At 37.3% G+C, this 20,892-nt stretch overlaps 1 protein-coding gene across 5 annotated transcripts in view; it reads right to left on the bottom strand.

The window, feature by feature from the left end:
• The window catches only part of LOC146316135 (UPF0606 protein KIAA1549-like), a 54,628-nt gene extending 41,614 nt beyond the window's left edge, over positions 1 to 13,014 (bottom strand). For all 5 annotated transcript variants that reach the window (XM_084734385.1, XM_084734381.1, XM_084734384.1 and 2 more), the window contains exon 1: positions 12,735 to 13,014. In XM_084734385.1, coding sequence (XP_084590511.1) covers positions 12,735 to 12,861 — 127 coding nt within the window. In that variant the 5' untranslated portion in view covers positions 12,862 to 13,014. The remainder of the gene's footprint in view (positions 1 to 12,734) is intronic.
• Positions 13,015 to 20,892: the final 7,878 nt, after the last annotated feature.

Raw genomic sequence — 20,892 nt, 5'->3', positions numbered from 1 at the left:
TGGCAGTATTATAAACTCATAAAACCATATTGCAGAACTTCAATAGTCATGTAAGAAGTGCAGACTGTCACAACAAAAGGAGGCAATACAACAATCTAATTTCACCACCTCGAGCTGGTTGAGTACAAGGAGAGCCAAAAGCTCCACAAGGGTTTTGTGAATTTTAGACCAAAAATATTTTTCAGTATTCAGTATATAATCTAGAATATCATTAGTGCAGAATACCCTTAAATATGTTGTTTGTAGTTTAGGGCCATATCTCCCACCCCTAAAGTCACCCCTAACATAGGTCTAGTTTAGGGGTCTGCAACCTTTACGATCAAAAGAGCCACTTTTGGCCAAAAAAGGGGGATAAAAAGACTTTCTTTGGCAGCCAGAGCTTACAGACACTCAAGAAGACGAGCCACCATCACAATTTAGAGGAAAAGACACCAAGCCATAGACAGTCTTCGTTGCATATTTTAGTTGATGAAACACTTTTTTGAAATTTGGTGTACAACATACTGCAATAAATTTTTTGAGTTTTGTGCCCAACTCAAACTTTTGCAAACTTTCTGCTGACCTTTAGTTGAGATAATTGACTATTCTTCCTTTGATAAATTTATAGTAAAAGTTGAAGTTAGAGAAACTCAAAAAAGTCACAGTTAATTGTGAACCTGATTTGTTGATATTTTGTTGCCTTAAAGTGAAATGGTTTACACTATAATTTTTTAAATACAACATTTTGGGGTTTTTAAATCTATAATGTTATTCATTTCCATATCATTTTTTGCCAAAGTCACAGGGAGCTGGAGCTTCAGGTTGCAGACCCCTGGTCTAGTGTTTTTAGACATTTTGGCACAAAAATGTTACATATTATAGCTTTTAAGGAGAATAGTGGAGTCAAAAAATTATGCTCTCTGCATTGTATTTAGAACCATTGTTGCAGTTTAAACTCAGCTTCATGAGGTTAAAACTAAAAATATTTTCACAGAAATATAAAAACCTAAAAAAATCCAAACTGTGCCAAGGCAAAGCTGACTTATAATAGAAAGACCTGGCAGGTTGCTCTTAATAATTAAGCAGGCGAGGTCTTAATTTGTGGTGGTTAATCTTAGGTAATGGCAGTCAGAGCTCAGTACGACAGACAGCAGCCAGGCGCAGAGCAGGTGAGACTGGACAGGAGTGTAGCTGACATTACAGTAAGCACTAACTGACAAAAGGCTTGAAGAGCAGGCAGCGCTGCCACCTGTCCCCCGAAACACGAGCGTGTCACACTCGGATGGCCACTTATTGTTGGGCCTGTCCGTGGAACTAAGCACTGAGGCCCGTGCCGAGGGAGACCTTTAAATATCAGGTCACGAGAGCATAAATGTCAAGTGCTCAGCTCATGCAAAATGAGTTGTACAGTTTTTTATTCTCTCTTCCTAATCTCACTCCTCCAGTCTGTCACCTTTTCTCTTTCTGGAGTGTGTGAATCATTTCTACAACAGATCCTCATTTCACTGCCAATATATTATTATAGGAACAGGGTCAGGCTTTTATTCCGCTACCAATAAAAAAACTATTTTTCTATAAAGATTCTAATAAGCAGCTTAAATAAATAAATATTTTCCTACTTCCTCAAAAGAAGTTTTCTCCTTGTAAAAGATATGAAAGAAAAAATATGGCACAGACTCATTACTCTGACAACACTGAAGAATTAATGCAGTGAGATTTTCATTTATTCATTACATGAAAAATCCCACGCTAATGAGATTCCATTTCCATTCATCAGGCCTTGATGTGTCTTTTAGCCCAGACTTGGTCTAATGAATAGCTGCCATGTACATGAGCTGTACTAAATTTGCATTTGACCGAATTGACAAGCTAACAAATGCTACAAGTCTCTTGTCAACTCCCAACTGGGTCTTCTCCTGTAAGTGGCTTATGAATAGGTAGATAGATTTAGAGCCGGGCCAGTATATCGGTTTGGCCGATATTATCAGGTGATATTGACTGATAACATCCACTGTCAAAATATCAGCAAAGAAACAAAACAAACAAAAAAAAAACAACAAAAAAACAACAACAACAAAAAAAAAAACCCATTCAAGTATTGCATGATGGGAAATATAATCATCACTCATCTTAAACTGGTACAATATTCAAAAGTTTTGAAATGATCACAGCAAAGTTTGTCTTTTAAGAATATATGAAGAATATCAGAATTTTTTACTCCCTAATATTTGTATCAGCATCAGCCCCAAAAATCCAGAATCAGTCGGACTCCAATGGGTTACCAATATATTACCTATATTAAAGCTACTACAATGAGTTCCTAACTGGTTATGAACAGTCTCAATATTTATTACTGATGCTATGACCTGCATAAGTTAATGAGATGATCAGCAAGAAGATCAGTTATATCTTTATAGTTTTCCTCACTGCCTGCCACCAGGTCGGATCCTCTGTGAAATCAGATGAGTCTGTGTTTACATTATTTCAGGGCAGACATGCAGTGAGTAACACTTTATCCAGTTCAAAGGAAGCAGAGGGAGAGTTTCATTTAGATGGTTTTATTCTGTGGTTATTCTAGTGGAAACACTACTACTTTCACTGGGACCTCCATAATGAACAAAATATGAAAGTTCCTTTAAGTAGCTTTAATTGATTAGTCACTTCATGCACAGCAGTGACTGGGAAGTAAGTGGAAGCATTAAGTGTTCTTCAATATCCTTGCCAAGTATCTATTTGCTGTAAACGTATTAATAAATTTCCATCTATAACTGCAGATTGAGTGAAAACCCGTTTGTCCATATTCAAGCAGATGATGACACACTTCTCGTGGCTCAGTTGGTTTGTTATGCTTCTGTTTATGCATCCGGTTGCAGACTTGGATCACTGCCAGCAATCATATAAAAAGGATTCTGACAAGAGAGGGATTATTACTGCTGTTGGCTGATCTGATGTTCCTTTCTAAAGCCCCCCACAATGGAATAAAAAAAAAAGAGATGGAACAGGGTAGAGAGAGACTGTGCTGAATGCAGACACAACTTCATGCATCTGAAATAGCACTAACCCATTTACCCAGGACGGATATTGGTAAAATCTTATAAGATCATGCAGTGGATCATCCCCGCTCTCCACTAACTACGTGAGTAGTTAGTGACTGTTTAGAATAGTTCTGCAGAAGTCCAGTGTGGCTGCATAGAGCAGTTATTACACATGCAAATTAAGATGACAGAAGAAACATGTCTTTTCTATTTGGCCCAGTCGCACATTCATTTACTTTGTTTAATTTAAACTTTGAAGAATGCAAACAGTTTGTTTTTTAAGGGGGAGATTTTATTGTATAGCTTCCTCCCACATATCAGTACGAATATGTTTAGATGTTATAATACACAGCAAGAAATGTTTCGTTCTCAACTAAACTGAACAAGACATGTTTTGCTTGGACTACAGCATTTATTGAAGTTGCTCTTTCTAGTTTATATCTTTATCATTAGCCAAACCATATTGCTTTGGGACTCGTGTGAACATGACACAAGTATCAGTGTTTGGATGTTTACGTAATAAAATTTTATGCAAGATTTTAGAATTACGTTCCCAGAACTGACACGCCTGTCATGTATTTTTGAATAGTTTTCTCTGTTTTGAATGTAAAATCTACAAGTGTAAACTATAAAAATACTGACAACTGAGAATGGATTACAACACACAAGAATTCTATTATGTCTTTATAATGGAGACTTGAATAAAGCCTGCAACAATGAACACAAACAGATGAAAATCATCCAAGTAAGATAAAATGTGATTTTGGCTTTGCTGTCCTCTCATGACTACTGATCCCAAGGCTGAAAGTGAGTTAACCTGATAATGCCTGTCTGCAGACAGCACTTTGCTGATGTCTGGAATTAAATCATAGAGAATACCTTCCCCTGGTCTGCTTTACTCAACCAGACCCTGCGCTCACATATACAGAAAAAGGAAACAAGGTAATACTCTAAACTGAATCCGTGTCCTTTAACACAGTGGAACATTTGGGCATGCAAGAGTTGACTGACGAAACAATGGACTTGGTAGCAGCGTTTGCAGAACATGAAAAGGACAACAAATGTGTTTCTGCTTGCATCTGCTTTAATAAAAGTGTTTGGTCGAAAGCCAAATAAGATTTGCCTGGTGAAAAGATGAATCTGTTCATTTTTTTTTTGAGCGCAAGAGACATTTCTTCCAAGCTAAAGGCAATCTGAACATAGAAAAACACAGCATGGAGATGTGAGGTACAACTCCATTGTTCAATACTGATTTTTAGGGAATTTTATAACAACCACCCTAACTTTAATCAGAAAAAGGTTTCTATTGAAGGTATCAGCAGCTGTGAAACACACAGACATACACACACACACACACACAATACACAGAATAATGCACACATACATGCCTATGTGTGTTGAGAAACCTGAGATACCAATTACAGAGCCCTCTAATGATATCATTTCCTATGTTTGCCAGACTCCTTATTGCAAAAAAAAAAAAAAGTAATTTAATGGTTGTGTAATTTGAAAAAAAAAAGAGACAGAGAAGAAAGGGTCTTTTGGTATTAATGCTAGCTAACTACACCCCCACACATGGTTCTGTTTTCAGCTAAGCCCATTGCGTGACTGGCTCTTTTCAGTTGGCAGGAGCTGCGTATGCTGAGTGCAGTTGAACAATCAAGATATGGCTGTGTTGACATTTGGTTTATCGGGGAAGCTTTTAAGATGGGAAAGATTCCATTGTTTTTATCAGTGGAGTTCAATTATATCAGGCTCTCTGTCAAAGCTGAAGCAGCCCCCCCACAGAATAAAAAAAAAGTTTGACTTCATTTATTATAAATTCACTACACCAGTTGCTTTACAGTGCACACTGTAAAAAAACATAGAGGAATTTAGTGGAATCAAGTAATCTTTTCACACTAACTTAATGTCAAGTAACAAGTTGTTTCAGAACACTTCACTGAGAAAGTTCTTGACTCATTAATCATCAACCTATCCATTTCTAAAGAAACATGATCAGCATTAGCAGCATGAATTGCTTGAGAGTTAAACCTCTCCTAAGTGTCAAATGAAGTGAAACAGAAAATATAAAAAAAATCTAATTTGTTTGTAAAGTTTGCCAGTGTGACTGAAGAGTTGTTGCTTCAACTTAATATCTTGAGCTTATTGGCCATGTTTTCTCAAGTAAAATTGAATTACTATGTTTATTTGACTAGAAAAGTTTAGAATCAGTTTAAAATTACTTCGACTTGTCTTTTGATATTGAGGCAAGCTAAAATTGTAAGGATGCTATATCTTCTTAGTTAAACTTACTGTAGTTTACATCAAAAACTAAATGATTAAAGCACAGTACAGCACAACCTTAAGTTTTATATGGAGAAGTTGGCCAACATCTACCATATATTAATTGAGTGGACTGATTTGGACAAAAATGAGCATGAGAATGGAGAACTGACTGAGGTCATGCCTGCACTTCATCAAATATTTATGTGACCCTTGTTTTGTCTTCCTGAGGGAATACTTTTTGAGATAAGAGGAAGGGGAGTGTAAAAAGAGGGGGAGCAGGATAAGGGGGAGGGAGGGGAGTAGTACAACAGTCCAATTGAGAGAGAGGTAACAGAGGAAGAAAGAGGGAATCTGAGTTAAAGGTACAGTTAGCTGAAGGAAAGCCGACTTTGAGTGAGTCTTCAGGGATTTGTAGCATGTGGTGCTACTGTACAACGGATTTAAGGACTTGAGTTCATAAAAGTTCCACAAACTAACGGGTCTCTCCCCAGAATTCATGATGGTATGACCAATTTCAAGAGTGGATTATGATGGTGCAATGCCAATGTGTCACTCTTTAAGAAAAGCCTGGCACTGCTCTGCACACCGGGACAGACTCTCACACACAAAATTTGGGTCCACTCCCTCACTTTCTGCAGTCTTGATTTTCTTCGAAAGACAGGAAGGCAAAGACTTGTAACCAGAGAAGCCCAGAGGACTGTGTCACTCAGCACCCTCCTCTACTTTGCCTCGGTCCTCCCAGCACAAGCCACTCTCAGGGCTTTAGGTCCTGGGAGAACAAACACTTTCTGCTGTGTTAGGTTAAGCTCTCTTGGAAGGAAGTTGTTTTCTTAACAGGCATAAAAGTCAAGGCAGATAAAAAAAATAGGGTAGAGATAGGAGATAGTGCAGGGTTAGGCAAAAATACTTGACAGTTTTTAAGTTTCTAAGTAGTTGTGATGTTGAAAGGTCCAAACCAAAATGATTTAGCCTGGAGTGGCTCAAAAGAGGCCGGGCTGAACCGTACCATCTGCTCTGATAAATATATAAATAATCAGCTGTAGTTCATCAGAGCACATAGTGATTTGGGCTCGGCACAATATGGCCTCAGTGTTGCCTTCTGTCAAGTCGTGAACTTTGCATTGCACATTTCAAGCTCCTGACACTGACAGGCCCCTTAGCACAGAAAACTGTAAGCACAGACAGGGCAAACTGTAAAAAAAATCAAGATTTGCTGCAGGCTTGTGTACCAACAATCATTGCTAAGACAAATGCTTCTGTCACAGGCTGAGAGATGTGTGTATGGACACAGACAATATTAAATAAGTTTAACATGAATAACCTGCCTTTGGTGATTCTCTAACAACACCAATTCAGGCTCCACATGCAACATACTAAAGGACATGGTTACAATACCAGCTTTTGTTCTGTTATCCTTTAAATGCTATGCAAGGGATCGGATTACGGAAATCAATATAAAACAAAATACAATAAATAATATATATAGACAGGCATCCTAAAACACTACCTTCTAACGTCAGTGATGCCTGTAATCAGTGAAAACAATCCCCTGCTTATCGTGTTCAAATTTACTGGTCTTGTCCCAAATTCACAAATTTATAGTCAAACATATTTCAAACTATAAGTCAGGCTTATGGTGCGGTCATTAATATTCTACCTGCCATATCTGGCGCTCTATCTGATACTGGCCTGCCTGACACAACCGGAGGAGCCCTGGATTTTACAACCTTGCTGGCCAGACGTTTGATTCTACTGAAATGTAAGCACCCTCCCCTGCACATGATTGATGGACTAAGAAAGTTTTATATAATATTTGAGTTGAGACACTTAGATTCTCTCATGGGCTTGATAAGAAAATGCCAAGACACCTGGAACCCTTTTTTTGGGATGGTGGATTGAACAACTCCCCCAGATCATCTCCTAACTCCTCATGTATCCTTTAACCTTTTTCTTACTTTTTTTGTTTGTTCTTTTTGCGTCTCATGACCTGAGCTATATGAGAGTGGGGGGCAGGGGGGGCAAGGGGATCAGAGGGTTTGGTGTCATTCAAGTGCTACACTGCAATGTCTCCACTTGATTGTTGAAAGATTTTTAAAAAAATCAATAAATGATGTCTTATACGATTATTATTAAGTGCAAAAACATTAATTAAAGCAGTTAAAAATCATAAGAAGGTAACTTATTAAAAACTAGTATTTATTTCTGGCAAACAGCAAAAGGAAACAAATAAAAATAAACACTGGCAAGTTGTTTCAGTCCTTGATCAAATAAGATGTTTTTGTTCTACACAATATTAATGCTATGTTTGGACAATCTTAGGATGCTGAAACTGCAGTGGAAAATTGTCTTGGTAAAACACAAAAAAGGGTACACAAAATCACTAACAGATGTACATTCACAAGCCCCCACTATGGTACATTCACATCGCAACCTACCAGTATGATGCAGGTAATAGCAGACAACTGGAAAAAATTAGGTAAATGAGACCGCAGCCATCTTTAGACTAGCTGACTGTATAATAACTGACGTGTGAAGGTGAAATCGGGAAAGATAATGATGCACACTGATTAGCCAGAGGGAGAATAACATAAAAAAAAAAGCTCTTTTCAAAATGTGTCTGTCTGCTATCATTGACCCACCCTTGACCAGCGCCACCAAATAATGCTTGGACGGGCCGGTCGGTGGACAGGCGGGGTCAGCCGCTTTCCAATGGATCTCTCTGGTCAAGCTGCAGGCGCGGTGCAAGCAAAAGTACCCACTGTTTGGCTCTTGATAGGTTCTACCCATTGATCTGCAACTGGCTCCCAGCTCTAATGAATAATGAATGGCCATATTGTCATCCCACAAAGATCACATTTCACATGGCAACGGGCTGCACTGGTAATTAGCCAGGACTTTGCTGGCCTGAAGCTTGCTGTGGCTGAACTTGCCAGCCACTGCAGTGCAGACTCTGACTGCTGAAGTGAAATTGAAAGGGCACTTTATGATATGACATATAAAGTTTATAATTATATCCCACATATTTGTAAAATATCTTTCATTTTAGATCTATTGGAACTATTTCTTTCACAGAAATTGGGCACTGGACCAAAAAAGACCATGAGAAGCAGGGAGGAAAGAAGGAGGAAAATTACTGTATGATGTCGGGTCTGGAGGAACAATTATACGTCGGTCGCCACGCTCTATTTGACCTAGAAACTATAAAGTGTGCTTTTCTGAGTGTGCAAAGAAGAAAGCTGTGTGACTGGTGATTTCACTGTTGAAACAGACCATGGAAACAGTTTTCATTCTGTGCATGAAGTAAGTCAAGTGTATAACGATGGGTAGAGATGATGAGCACATCTTGTCATATAATAACAGGTTATTCTAAGAAATTCCCACTTGGAGCAAGACGTTTACCATAATATTTAGAATTTTTTAGCTTCATTTTGCCTCATGGACTAATTAGAACTTTAGCAATGACATAAAAGTGGCAGTTTTTCAAAACTTGTAGTCTCATGTAACAGGAGAGGGCAACCATGTCCAAGCAGACACAGTGCTTGTTCTTAGCTTAACTAACTTGGCTCAGTAGATAAAATACTGATTCAACAGTCGAAGGAACAGTTCCTGCTGCAGAGCAGTATTTCACTTCATGTTGTGAGATATTCAATAACTCTTTAAAGCCATATATAGCAATATTAGAACTTAATTTCTTGACACAAAGTACACCAAATTAATTGTCATATATCAGTAATAGCTTAAAGTAATTTTCTTTTAAAGTATTCTTAAACATCAAAGTGCTGCTCTTTTAAAGAAATAGGCAAAATCCAACACCAGGGTAGTGATGATCCTACCCCTGACTGTTTCAAAAGCATGGACCAAAGACGGCCCAGTGAATCTGACATAGAAGCTGTTGTCATGATCAGCCAGTGGCAACTTACACTCATCCACTTGTGTCCTCTACGACAAAGGAAGCATTAACCATAAAAAGAACCAAACTATCAAACAATCTGCTGTTAAATCTGTAAAATAAGCTTAGGCAAGCTTTTTATTTATTTATTTTTTGTCACTGTAACTTTGGCTTTCAAGGAAAAGGAGAATCTAACCCGGAGGCAGGTATTAAGAACAGCTATACAGAACTAGCTAATCATCTTGCTGATGGTCTTTCTACTGTTTCATAACCAGTTAGAAACTCCTTGACCTCCTCGACTTTACAGACAAACAACTGTTTTTTTTTTGTTTTTTGTATGATTCTTAAATAAAAAACTACTAAAGCCATTTGATGCGTCTATTATGCAGGAATAATGTTCGCCTAAATTTAGGAATGCTTAAAACAAAACAGGCTAATTCAGAACAGCATGCAGCCTTCTGAATTGCATCCAAACCATGGCTGATACATCTATTCTCATGTGATGCAGTGGCTTGTTGTCTGTCACAAGAGAGCTGCTTGTGAGATGGTCTTCAAAGTGTCGCATTTAGCTGAGTGTGATCACAAAAAAAAAAAAAGAAACACATGAGTAAATATCAACCAAAACCTGCCTCTTTGCTTTGGCGGACGATATTTGTCTGTAAAAGACAAAGCGCTGACCCGAATAAATCCCTTGTCCAAATGAAGTATTCCTATGAAAATACAGAAGATGAAAAGCACAGCAAAATGTGTTTGAGCTTTCTATTTTTACTGTTCTATTACACTGACTGAGGCACTTGCTAAGTGACTCATCAACACATCCAGACGAAATGTTGGAATGAAAATACTTTGTAAAAAATATATTCAAGTAATATATTTAATATATTTAGGTACATGACTATAGACACCCCTCTGTGGTTTCTATGTAACGAGTTGTTAAGGTTTGGATTGTTATACAATTACTGACCATATTAACCACTGTAAGACCAACCTAGCTTTAGCAGAACCATCTCTACAGGAGGACTGAATGCAAACCAGTTCACAAACACATCTGATTGAGTATGATGAGCAAATGCAAAATGGCAGACACTGGAAGTAATACGCTTTATGCAAAAATATAAAAACTGCATCTGCAATGTTGTATTTTTTTATACACCGGGTCAGAAGAATTAAATATGTCTTGGGTTCTCTTACAACAGTTTCACACATGCATTAGCCTTAAACTGAAGAGAGTAGGTAGCCCATGTTATAGGTAATCAAATTTAAAAAGCTGTGAATGGAGGTGTTATGAAAAGAGTACGAGTTAAAGATTTACTGATTTCCTGCACAAGGCTTTCACCCTGGCATTTACTACATAATCCTATTACAAACATAATATCATGAGGTTTTGGCTGCTCTTTAAAAGTGTTCTTTTCACCGGGCAGCGCAGGGGGAGGGGTTTTGGTGGGATCATGTCACTATCTATAAAAGTAAGCCCGGGGAAAACACCCATCAAGTAGATGGATTTAGACCCTTTCTCTTTCTCTAATTACTGGAAATTGGTTTAACTCCACAGTCTGTAGGGATAAAGCCACTTCACCTCTTGTGAAAATCCAGAACATTTAACATTTAATGAGTATCACAACTATCCAAGGTCATGCAGCAGCTTTGACTTTGTTCATATGAAAATCAGGAAACTAGTAAGTCCATGCTGAGACAAAGTATTTGATGGTTTCAACACCGGATAAAGTAAAGACAAAACAAACAGAAGTTGTACTGCACTATGGTTATATGTCGTCTATCACATCATTTATTCTTACTGAGGCAATGACAGGCTTTAAATAGAAGAGCTGGCAACAGTGGCCTGACAGTTAAAGCAGCAAGTTCATGATTGGAAGGTCGCTGGTTAAGCTGGCCTTGAGCAAGGCACATAATGACCCCAACTGCGCCAGTGCAGCTGCTCAGTTGCCCACAAACAAGACTGTGGTTGTACAAAGCATCTCCCACATGTGACTGTGTGTAAGTGTATTGCTCAAAATGTGCCTGCATGCTCAGCAAATCTACTCTAAGTCAAAGGTTAAACAAAGAAAAAAGGATGGTTAAAACTTTTTGGGACACTTGCAGCAACTCTACACTAGAAGAGTAGTAGAGACAATGGATGGATGGTTGCAGGCTTCTGATTTCACTCTAACCTAATCCTAGAATAAGAAAAAGGCAACCATCAACCAGGGTCCAGGCTTTTAGATTTTTTAGATTGGCTGGTGAGCAGAGGTGGCAAAAAAAACACACATTTTTTATACATGTAGAAGTACCGATACCTGTGTAAAACTTGGGTAAAACAGAACCTGTTACATCTTTTTTGCCGTTTTCGTCTTGTTACTTTATTTTCATCATGTTACATCTTGTTATATATTTTATGGTGTTTTCATCTTGTTATTTTGTTTTCATCTTGTTACGATTTGTTACATCTTTTAAATATTTTTTGTCTTGTTATGTTGCTTTCATCTTCTTATTTTGTTTGCATCTTGGTACATCTTTTACGTCATTTTCATCATGTTACATCTTGCAACACCTTTTATCATTTTTGTCAGGACACGTCTTTTATGTAATTTTTGTCAAATTAGGTTTTTGTCTGTTGTATGTTATTTAAATATTGATCTATTCTGGTCATTTACCACTGTGTTGTTGCTTTATTTTATGTTTGTACTCCATACCATGTTGTGTGGTTTAGGGTAATTAAATAAACCTGAACTTGAAACCTGAACTGACAGATAGATTAAGATTAATGTGTTATTGTCCATTTAGGTTGAAATCAGTATTGTCAGTTATGTTGGAAAGGCAGCGCATGATGATGCAAAATGAAAAATAATGAATATTTCCCCTCACATGCAGTAAAATTGGCCTGTTTTTAAAAATGTAAGGAGTAGGAATTACAAACATTTGTGTTAAAATGTAGGGACTAAAAGTTAAAAAGTTCTCAGAAAAATAAATACTCAACTATGGCACAGACACCTGAAAACTCTAGTACAGTTACAAAGTATTTGTACTTAGTTACTTCCCAGCTTTCATGGTGAGTGAGGCAAGTCTACCAACCACTTGCATATTTTACTGTGGATTTATCATCTTTTCCTATGGATCATTGATGCAATTAAAAATTTGACTGCACACACACACTCAATAGTTTTACATAGCATTCAAAGTTTAGTGCAATGTATGCACATATTCAGTTAGATTAAGTGATATATACCATGAAGATGCTGGGTTGTGTTACATGTGGTATATGTGTATATTAATACATGTATATAATTAACTATATATATTTTATCATATGCTTTATTCATTTCTATTCTGATTTTAATTACCTCACTGTTTTGCCACCTCTTGTACTAAAATGATAAACTTATTCTGTTTTTTGATTAATCACCATGAACATGCAACTTGAACTGAGCCTGGTGTCTATTTCTTGTCAGTGCTGTCCTTCAAAGCTAACTGAACACTCTACAAAATGCTGATCTGTGTCAGTTATGTAACACAAGGGACAAATTAGTGGATCGTGTTTTGTGAGGTAGCGAAAGGTGTTCTCTTACCTCCAACAGGTGAGTCAGCTGCTATCATCGTTACCAACATCCCCAGAAACACTGCACGCTGGCAATGGGCGTGCATAAGAGCCTTGAGCATCAGCACCAAACCCACAGAGGAGACTAAACCTGCCATGGTAGGGCGGGGGTACGGTCAAGGCATTTCACCAAGTTAAGAAGAGAAGATACATTCCAAAGAGACGATCGGGATTTGGGCTATTTCTGGCTGTGCGGTTTGGTCTCCTTTAGTTTAAGGCCCCTCCCTCCATAGCATGTGCTCGCAATGAAGAATGGCTGTTGGAAACAAAAGAGCAACAGTGTGACACTCCAAACAAAGCAAGCACATGTACTGTTCACGCCATGACCAGCACTATGATTATGGTTACATTCCCAAAACATACTCGGTTTATTGTCATAAAGGAGTAAAGATGCCAGAAAATATTCATATTTAAAAAGCTGGAATAGGTTAGTTTGTAAATTTCTTAAAAAATAAAATAAAATCTCAAATACAGTATTCAGTTATCATAATGGTTGGTGATTGTTGCATCTCTAAGCTATACCGAATAAAACATACAGAATGTAGAATATGCATGTAAACACACATTTTTTGTAATTATCCTTCAAAGATATGTTATGGAGGCAGGAGATTTTACAGTTTAATGGTCAGAGCACGAGAACAGTTAAGTTTCACCAGTATTTTTAATTATTCTAAATAACTATTAATAAAAAAACACAAATAGAGCAAGATATATGTATATATTAACCCTAAAGTATACATAAAATGCTGCCAAGAAAGCTAAAAAATAAAAACAATCTGCATTACGTTCTCTTAAAAAAAAGTTGTCATCAGGGCCTGACTGATATATAGGTCCACTGATAATATCGGCCCAAAAATGGCTTATCACAAGTATATCAGTGTCAGCATATGTGTGTTTTGGATATATGCCACTGACATGTCCTGATATCATCTTGGACAATAAGTTTTATTATTATTATTTATAACTAAACTGTAAACATCCTGCCTCCAACACAAATCTTGATCACATGTATTAATAATTTTTGAGGGGTTGTTGCAAAAAATGCATCTTTATGTAAGTATTCTACATTCTGTTTATTATATTCTGTATAAGATATAACAAATCCAGTATCAGTCTGGCTCTAGTTTTCATATAGGTGCATATCAAGCAACATATATGCAGATACCAATATAGTCGGATATAACTATGATAGGCCGATATCAGGCCAATAATATCTGTCAACCAATATATCAGTTGGGCTCTACTACATGATATTTATTGTACTGATGTTTTAGAGAATTTACCATTTCTGTTTTACTAGCAGGTCATTGATTACATTTTGCTGACTCTATGCACTTCATTATTTCAGTTTGGATGAAATTCAGCCCATATGTTTGTTTGGGATTTGAAAACATACTGCATATTTTAGTACGTTCTCTCTCTCTCTCTCTCTCTCTCTCTCTCTCTCTCTCTCTCTGACTCACACAAAATATGCATGTCTTCACAAAAGCAGGACGTCATTAAAAAACTAAATTAAATGGCAAAATTGTCATAAGTATACGGCTGGTGCACAAGGGGTTGTCTCTTGTTTTTGTATTGTGTGAGAAACCAGACACATTTCATGCACATGGTCAATCTGGTCATTACAAGTTAACGCTAATAACATTAATAGTAGTCAAATAAACACAAATGAGGGAAAATTATGCCATTAGATAAACTACACGACATCACGAACTCTACATAAGCGTTGGGAATAAAGCATAAGAGGAGTGCACATTAGACCTAAAACAGACTCAGAGGGTCTCATCATGATACATTAGTCTCTTATTTGTCCTACATCCCGTCCCGTTACTTGCAAGTTTAACCGTCATGTGGCTCTTCATACGGCTACACAAAGCAGGTTACATCCCCCATGACTGTCACAGCAAAATGCTAAAAAGATACACATTAGAGAACAATACTTTGGTATTATTTCCCAAAGCTAGCTGCTGAGTGCACAGATAACGGGATTTTTTTCTCCTTTTCCCTCAGCCATTCCTGTCAGCCTGCTCATAGCTGCGCATTCAGACTTACCAAAAAAAAGGGAGCTCCAACTATCTATTCCTTTGTCTGGGTTACGAAAAATTATCCTCGAAATGCCATAAAATGCTGTCTGAGGCTCCGTCATTGACCTTCATGTAACCGCCTGCCCGCGTTTGAAGTTATTTCAGTGTGAATGTGCAGGAGCTGGTCGCAGTCTTTCATCTGACACTCTTTTGGTAACACTGTTACCTTCTCCCGTCCTGAGGATTGGGTTAGTCCCGCCCCCTGGCTGATCTGATTAGTTTCTAATTTATAGAAAGCCGCTCTCATTGGCCGCTGCTCTTTTCTGTCTGAGTGGGGTTTTAAAAATTAGGTTGGTCCTCCTCGACTGGCGTCTGCGGCTTCCACGGCAACGTTGCCTCATGCGATGATGCACTTAACAAGGTATAGCCATGGATTGATATATCGCTGTCAGCCTTTTTACTGGCTGAGAAGACTTTTACCTTCCTGTCATGCTAAGAGAAATATCATACCAAGAGCTATCAAACTGAGACCATCTATTTTTCTGCAAGGATTTTTTTTTTTGGCACAGTCCACTGGTCGATGGAGGCTATTCCTATGCATTTTATTTTGCAGTTCCATCAACATTTATAAACACATTCAAGCACGTTTACACTTAACATCTGACGAGACACAACAAGAATACACACTTAGTTTCTATAATGCATGATTTCTGATTGGAAGTAAAGGCCTCAAATTACAAAGAGCTTGAAATATGGCTCCGGTAGACTTCGTGCTTAGCAAGGTTTTGTGGTTTAAAATAAATGGGAGATGATCAGCATAACCCAATCACGTCAGTGCCAGTTAATGTGCATCAACATTTTGGTGCACACCGCCACCTAGTGGCAGTGCAGTAGGCCGATAACTAATATTAACTGATCAATGCTTGATCAATTTGGCTTTCAGTTATATCCTTCTGTATTACAATTTTCTCAACATTAAGCAGATGTTGTGTGTGCCATGGTATCATGGAAAATTAAATCATAAGGCTACTTTATCGTTTTTTTTATGAAAAGACTGTAATGGATCCAGTCTGTTTGTAGTGGAATGTAACTATGGCCTACTGTACAGTATATAGATACAACTTTGAGGTACCCATTAGTATATCAACTATTATATACTGCAACTTACATTTGCATGAATGCATTAGTGTTTAAGATCCTATAATAAAATATATAACTCTCATAGTGGTCTGGTGTTTGTGTCAGTATCATAATGACTTTTAATTTACTCTACACAATGTTGTGCTTTTGGACATTTTGGTCCTTGTAGTTTAATAATCAGGATTTGAAGAGTTACTTCAAAAATCCATTTTGATACAGTTATTAATTACTTGTTAAAATATGTAGTTATATAACATAATCCAAGTATAACAATATAAAATTAATGAAACTTGATTACTTTCTCTTACGTTTAGATTATTTTCTAACCTAAAATGTTTTTAGGGCTGCAGCTAACCATTATTTTCATCAGTGATTAATCAGTTGATTATTTTCTCAATTAACTGATTAGTTGTTTGGTCCATGAAATGTCAGAAAATCGTGAAAAATGCTGGTCAGTGTTTCCCAAAATCTGAGATGACACCCTCTAATGTCTTGTTTTGTCCACAACTCAAAAACATTCTGTTTTCCGTGAGAGAGGAGTGAAGAAACCAGAAAATATTATCTAAATAGATGCTCATTCATTTAACAGTTGATTAGTAATAGATTGATCATTGCAGTTTTAAGTGTTTTATGTTCGTTGTTAGGTTTATTAGTTTGTCCAGTTGTTCTTTCCTTTGTTGTGTGTGTTTCATTGATTGATTGATTAATTTAAAGACAAAAGTGGTGAAATTACCATCCAGTGAAGCGTTCTTTCACTTGAGACCATGATAATGAATTGTGAACTGTGTGGGCACTTTGCATGACAATATAGTGTTCTTTATTTTAAAATTGCAATCCTACTAATAATCCCCATTTTTACAAAATGTATCTATAATCTGATTGTGTTTTGTTTTTGTTTTTGTATCTATAACTGTTATGGAATACATTTACCTTTTTGTGTATGCAGATTACGTAATCCTGTTACATGTAATCCATTCCCCTTCAAACCTGTTCGCATTTTCCACAGTAATAGTAGTGTTATTTTATTTTTATTTACATAAGAGGGGGTTCCTTTGACCCCGGATCCACAATATCTCTCACCAAGGAGTAAAACATGCTTCAAAGAGACCTTTTTCATGGCAGCTATGTTATTATGAAATAGCAGGGTAAACACGGGTCTCACCAATGATACTAATTAAGGCTGCATTCCATCAGAGTTTTTCCAGTGAGCCAACATGCACAATAGTGGCGTCCTGACTCTGTTTGACCCGAATGAACCTTAATTAGCATCACTGCTAACACCTGTGTTTACCCTACTATTGCATGTCAAAATGGCTGCTGTGAAAAAAAGTTTACAGCTCAATGAAATAAATCCACTTTGGTCCGTATCCCATACACAACCATGGTATAGGAACACAGGTGTTTTTATTTAATGTACCTGATTAGAGCTCTTTTTTTTAATGACTGTGTGCTCATGTACACACTGTGCTTTATTGTCGTCTCCATGAGTCTGCTGTTAGCTTTGTTGTGGGCCAACCAACACCTCATCACTGTGATAGTTACGTGAAGTTTGGTGACCTCATGTAATTGTCATGATCGCAACCAACATCAACTGAAGGTCTAATCAGACAGAATAAGTGAAAACACATGTGTGGGTGTGCATGGAGTCATGGATAACAAACCATGTTGGAGCAATATACCTTTTTCATGTAAGTAATACTGATATATAATAGTAGGATAAACACAGGTGTTACCAATGATACTAATTAAGGTCCCATTCCATTTAGTGTAGCAGAGCCTTTCCAGTGAGCCAACATGCACGGTAGCAGCACCCTGACTCTGTTTGACCTGAATGGAACGGAACCTTACACTGTTTGAAATACAAGTTCAGACTAAAACTATCTAGGGTTCTTTGGCTTGTCCCTATGGATGAACCCTTTTTGGTTTCTGGTAGAACCATTTATAAAGGTTCCACTTGGAATCGTTTCAGAATCCTACCTACCACCCAGTATGAAGGGTTATATCTAGAACCACCTGTGTGAGGTTCCACCCAGAATTCCAGATGAACGGTTCTACAGAGAACCCTTGCGTGGCGTAATGGCTTCACCCAGAACCCTCTCTGGGCTTTCTACTCAGAACTCTTTAGTATGTTAGCAATAACTCAAGGACTTCTACCGAGAACCTTCTTTATATTCCAAGAGCTTTGTCTAGAACCCACCTGGGAGGTTCTATTGAGAACTCTTTTATATTCCAAGAGTTTTATCTAGAACCCACCAGGGGGGTTCAATCGAGAACCATTTTATATTCCAAAGGTTTCATGTAGAACCCACCCTGAACCCTCTACAAAGAACACCTTATTCTTTTACCACCGACGCCTTAACAGTCTTTGGAGAACTGTCTTCGTAATGGGTTCTTTGCATGACAGGTATTCTAAATAGAACCTCTGGTCTTTCAAAGAACCCTCAACAAACTTTTTCTCCAAAAAAAAAGAGCTCTTCAGAAACCAGTGGTTCTGGAACCACAGCCCTTCATAGTGAACCCTTTTAAATCCTAATTTCTTAATTACAGTGTAATTAATTATATTATTAGTGTATAATTTTAACAAACATCAAGCACACACACACACACACACACACACACACACGCACACACACACACACACACACACACACACACACACACACACACACACACACACCCCAACCACAGTAGAAAAGAGGAGACTGGTGCCGTGACTTAACAGTTTAATGTAAATCCAAGACAAAGTGTGATTACATTTCTACACATATACAATATGCATATGTGAGCATACAAATTCTCATTAATAACTCGATTCACCTCGGAGACCGAAAAAATGATCAAAAGTAACAGTGAATAACAAGCTATAACATAGTTCACCACAACGCGAGCCCCTTCTCACCCTACAGTTAGTAAAGAGGACAATTAAAATAACTATATTCTTCTATTTGACGAAGCTGTTTGTCTGTTAAAATCCTCCTGTAAAATTTACAATGCTATCATTAGTTTTTTGAAGCCTAATATAAATTCACTCCATTTTTCTACAACGAAAATGATTAAGAGAAGCACACAACATCATAATGGTAACACAAGCGCTTAGTAGCAAGTACTCAACTTGTTAGGAGGTTTAATTAATCCTTCTTCTTATTGTCATTATTATATTTATTTAAACATTCTATAAAGCCAGTAAAATATCCATTCTCATAACATACTTAATAATATTAAGCTAAGGAACAGGGTATACATAGAACGCTACGTCAACAGATTGAAATAATGAGACATCACACCCCAAAAAACAAAAAGTAAATAAGAAAAAGACAATTAACAGAGAAGTATACTAGGAAATACTGCAGCACACATTAGCTTTATCGACAAAGAATGAGATTTTACACCATTGAAAAACCATACAGCAATGGACACAAAAGGGGGTCAGGGTTTGATGCGCTCTTAGGTTTTTAGAAAAAGACAATACACTTGCATTAATGTTGTTGCGCAAGCGGCTGTTTAGGAACACTAATTTACTTTTAGAAGATTGAGAATGTACCAAAAGGGTTTTGGACTTGAAGGTGAATATTTTTGTGGTGTAAACGGGCAAATCTGGCTTTAAACGTAGCTTTGGTCTACCACTTCTAGATTCCATTTATTGACGCCACAAAAATGACTATGTTTGACCTGAAATCTCGCTGAAAGTCAGATTGGAAAAGCTACATTTTTCAGTTGCGTAAAGTCGGACCAAACACAGCAAATTGGGAATTGAAGGTGGTCGAAATGAATCCATGTCTTTGCCTGATTTTACACAATTTAGAATAAAGATTGTAGGAAAACAATCGCATTTTATTCACTTTTGGTTCTTCTGATTCATACTTTGTAATCAAATGACAGCCCCTATCGGTGATGGCATCAAACCTTGACCACCTCACCCTGAATTCGCTCAAGGAATAGCCAGCAAAAGGAGCAGATCTCCTCAACAAAGGTTAAAAAAAAGAAAAGAAAAAAAAACATACACTCTCATCCAAAAAGGGCTTTAAGAATGCTTTGTGTAGCTAGATTATGAATTTTCCTGGTGACAGAAAGTACAACAGCTCATGATTAATCCGCCTAACACCTGTTCCTAACCCCTTTGTACTTTGGGAAGCAGCTGCGACTTTGCCGACCGGTTTTCACACTGTACGAGTTTGTGGGTTGTCTGTTCACTTCTTGCTGAGCTCGAAGGAGTTTGTCTGAAGAAGACTGATGCAGCACAGTGCGCCGTCTCACTCTCAGGAATGTTTCTCAGTGTTTCCAAAGCTCCAGGAGAGGAGTGTTCACCATAACACCATGAGCAAAGTTGGAAGTTTGAGTGTATTTTATATGAGAATGCCAGGCTTCATGGAGCGTGAGATACTGCCTTATAAACTTTTCTCTAATTTAAATGTCACCGTAAACGTTTGGAGGTATTGTTGGTTTATTTGGAAGGCAGTACTTTACACTGTAAAAGCTCAAAATTTCAAGACAACTTACTTCAATAGATTTTTGAGCTCAACTAGAACTCCTTAGTTTTGAAAAACTTTCACCAACTAACAATGTTTTGTTTAAATTTAAATTTATTCTTTAAATAAACTTGATTCTTTGAGTTTCAGACAACCAAAAAAATTTAAAAAAATTGAGTAAGCTGATAAGTAAAATTAATAATGGTTAATTTTTAAATTGCAACCATTTAAATTTCTGAAACAAAAAGTAAATTATCTCAACAAAATAACTTTCAAAGCTTAAGAGTTTCAGTCTGATTCAAAACTCAACTATCTATTGAAGGTAGTTGGCTTGAAATTGTTATTATAATTTTTTTTACAGTGTAACAATAAAGTCGCTAGCTGCGAAGGCTATGCTCACCTCAACAACACAAAACATTTTTACACTCTACTTAAGCACATTTTGGTAATTGTAAGGTCACTCGATCTACGTTAATGCTCACATTTCTGATTCCCCTTC

Source organism: Lutjanus erythropterus, chromosome 13 (assembly GCF_056507025.1).
Source record: "Lutjanus erythropterus isolate fLutEry1 chromosome 13, fLutEry1.hap2, whole genome shotgun sequence".
NCBI lineage: Eukaryota > Metazoa > Chordata > Actinopteri > Lutjaniformes > Lutjanidae > Lutjanus > Lutjanus erythropterus.
The sequence above is the reverse complement of the archived record's forward strand: the minus strand, read 5'-3'. Positions and strand labels throughout refer to the sequence as shown.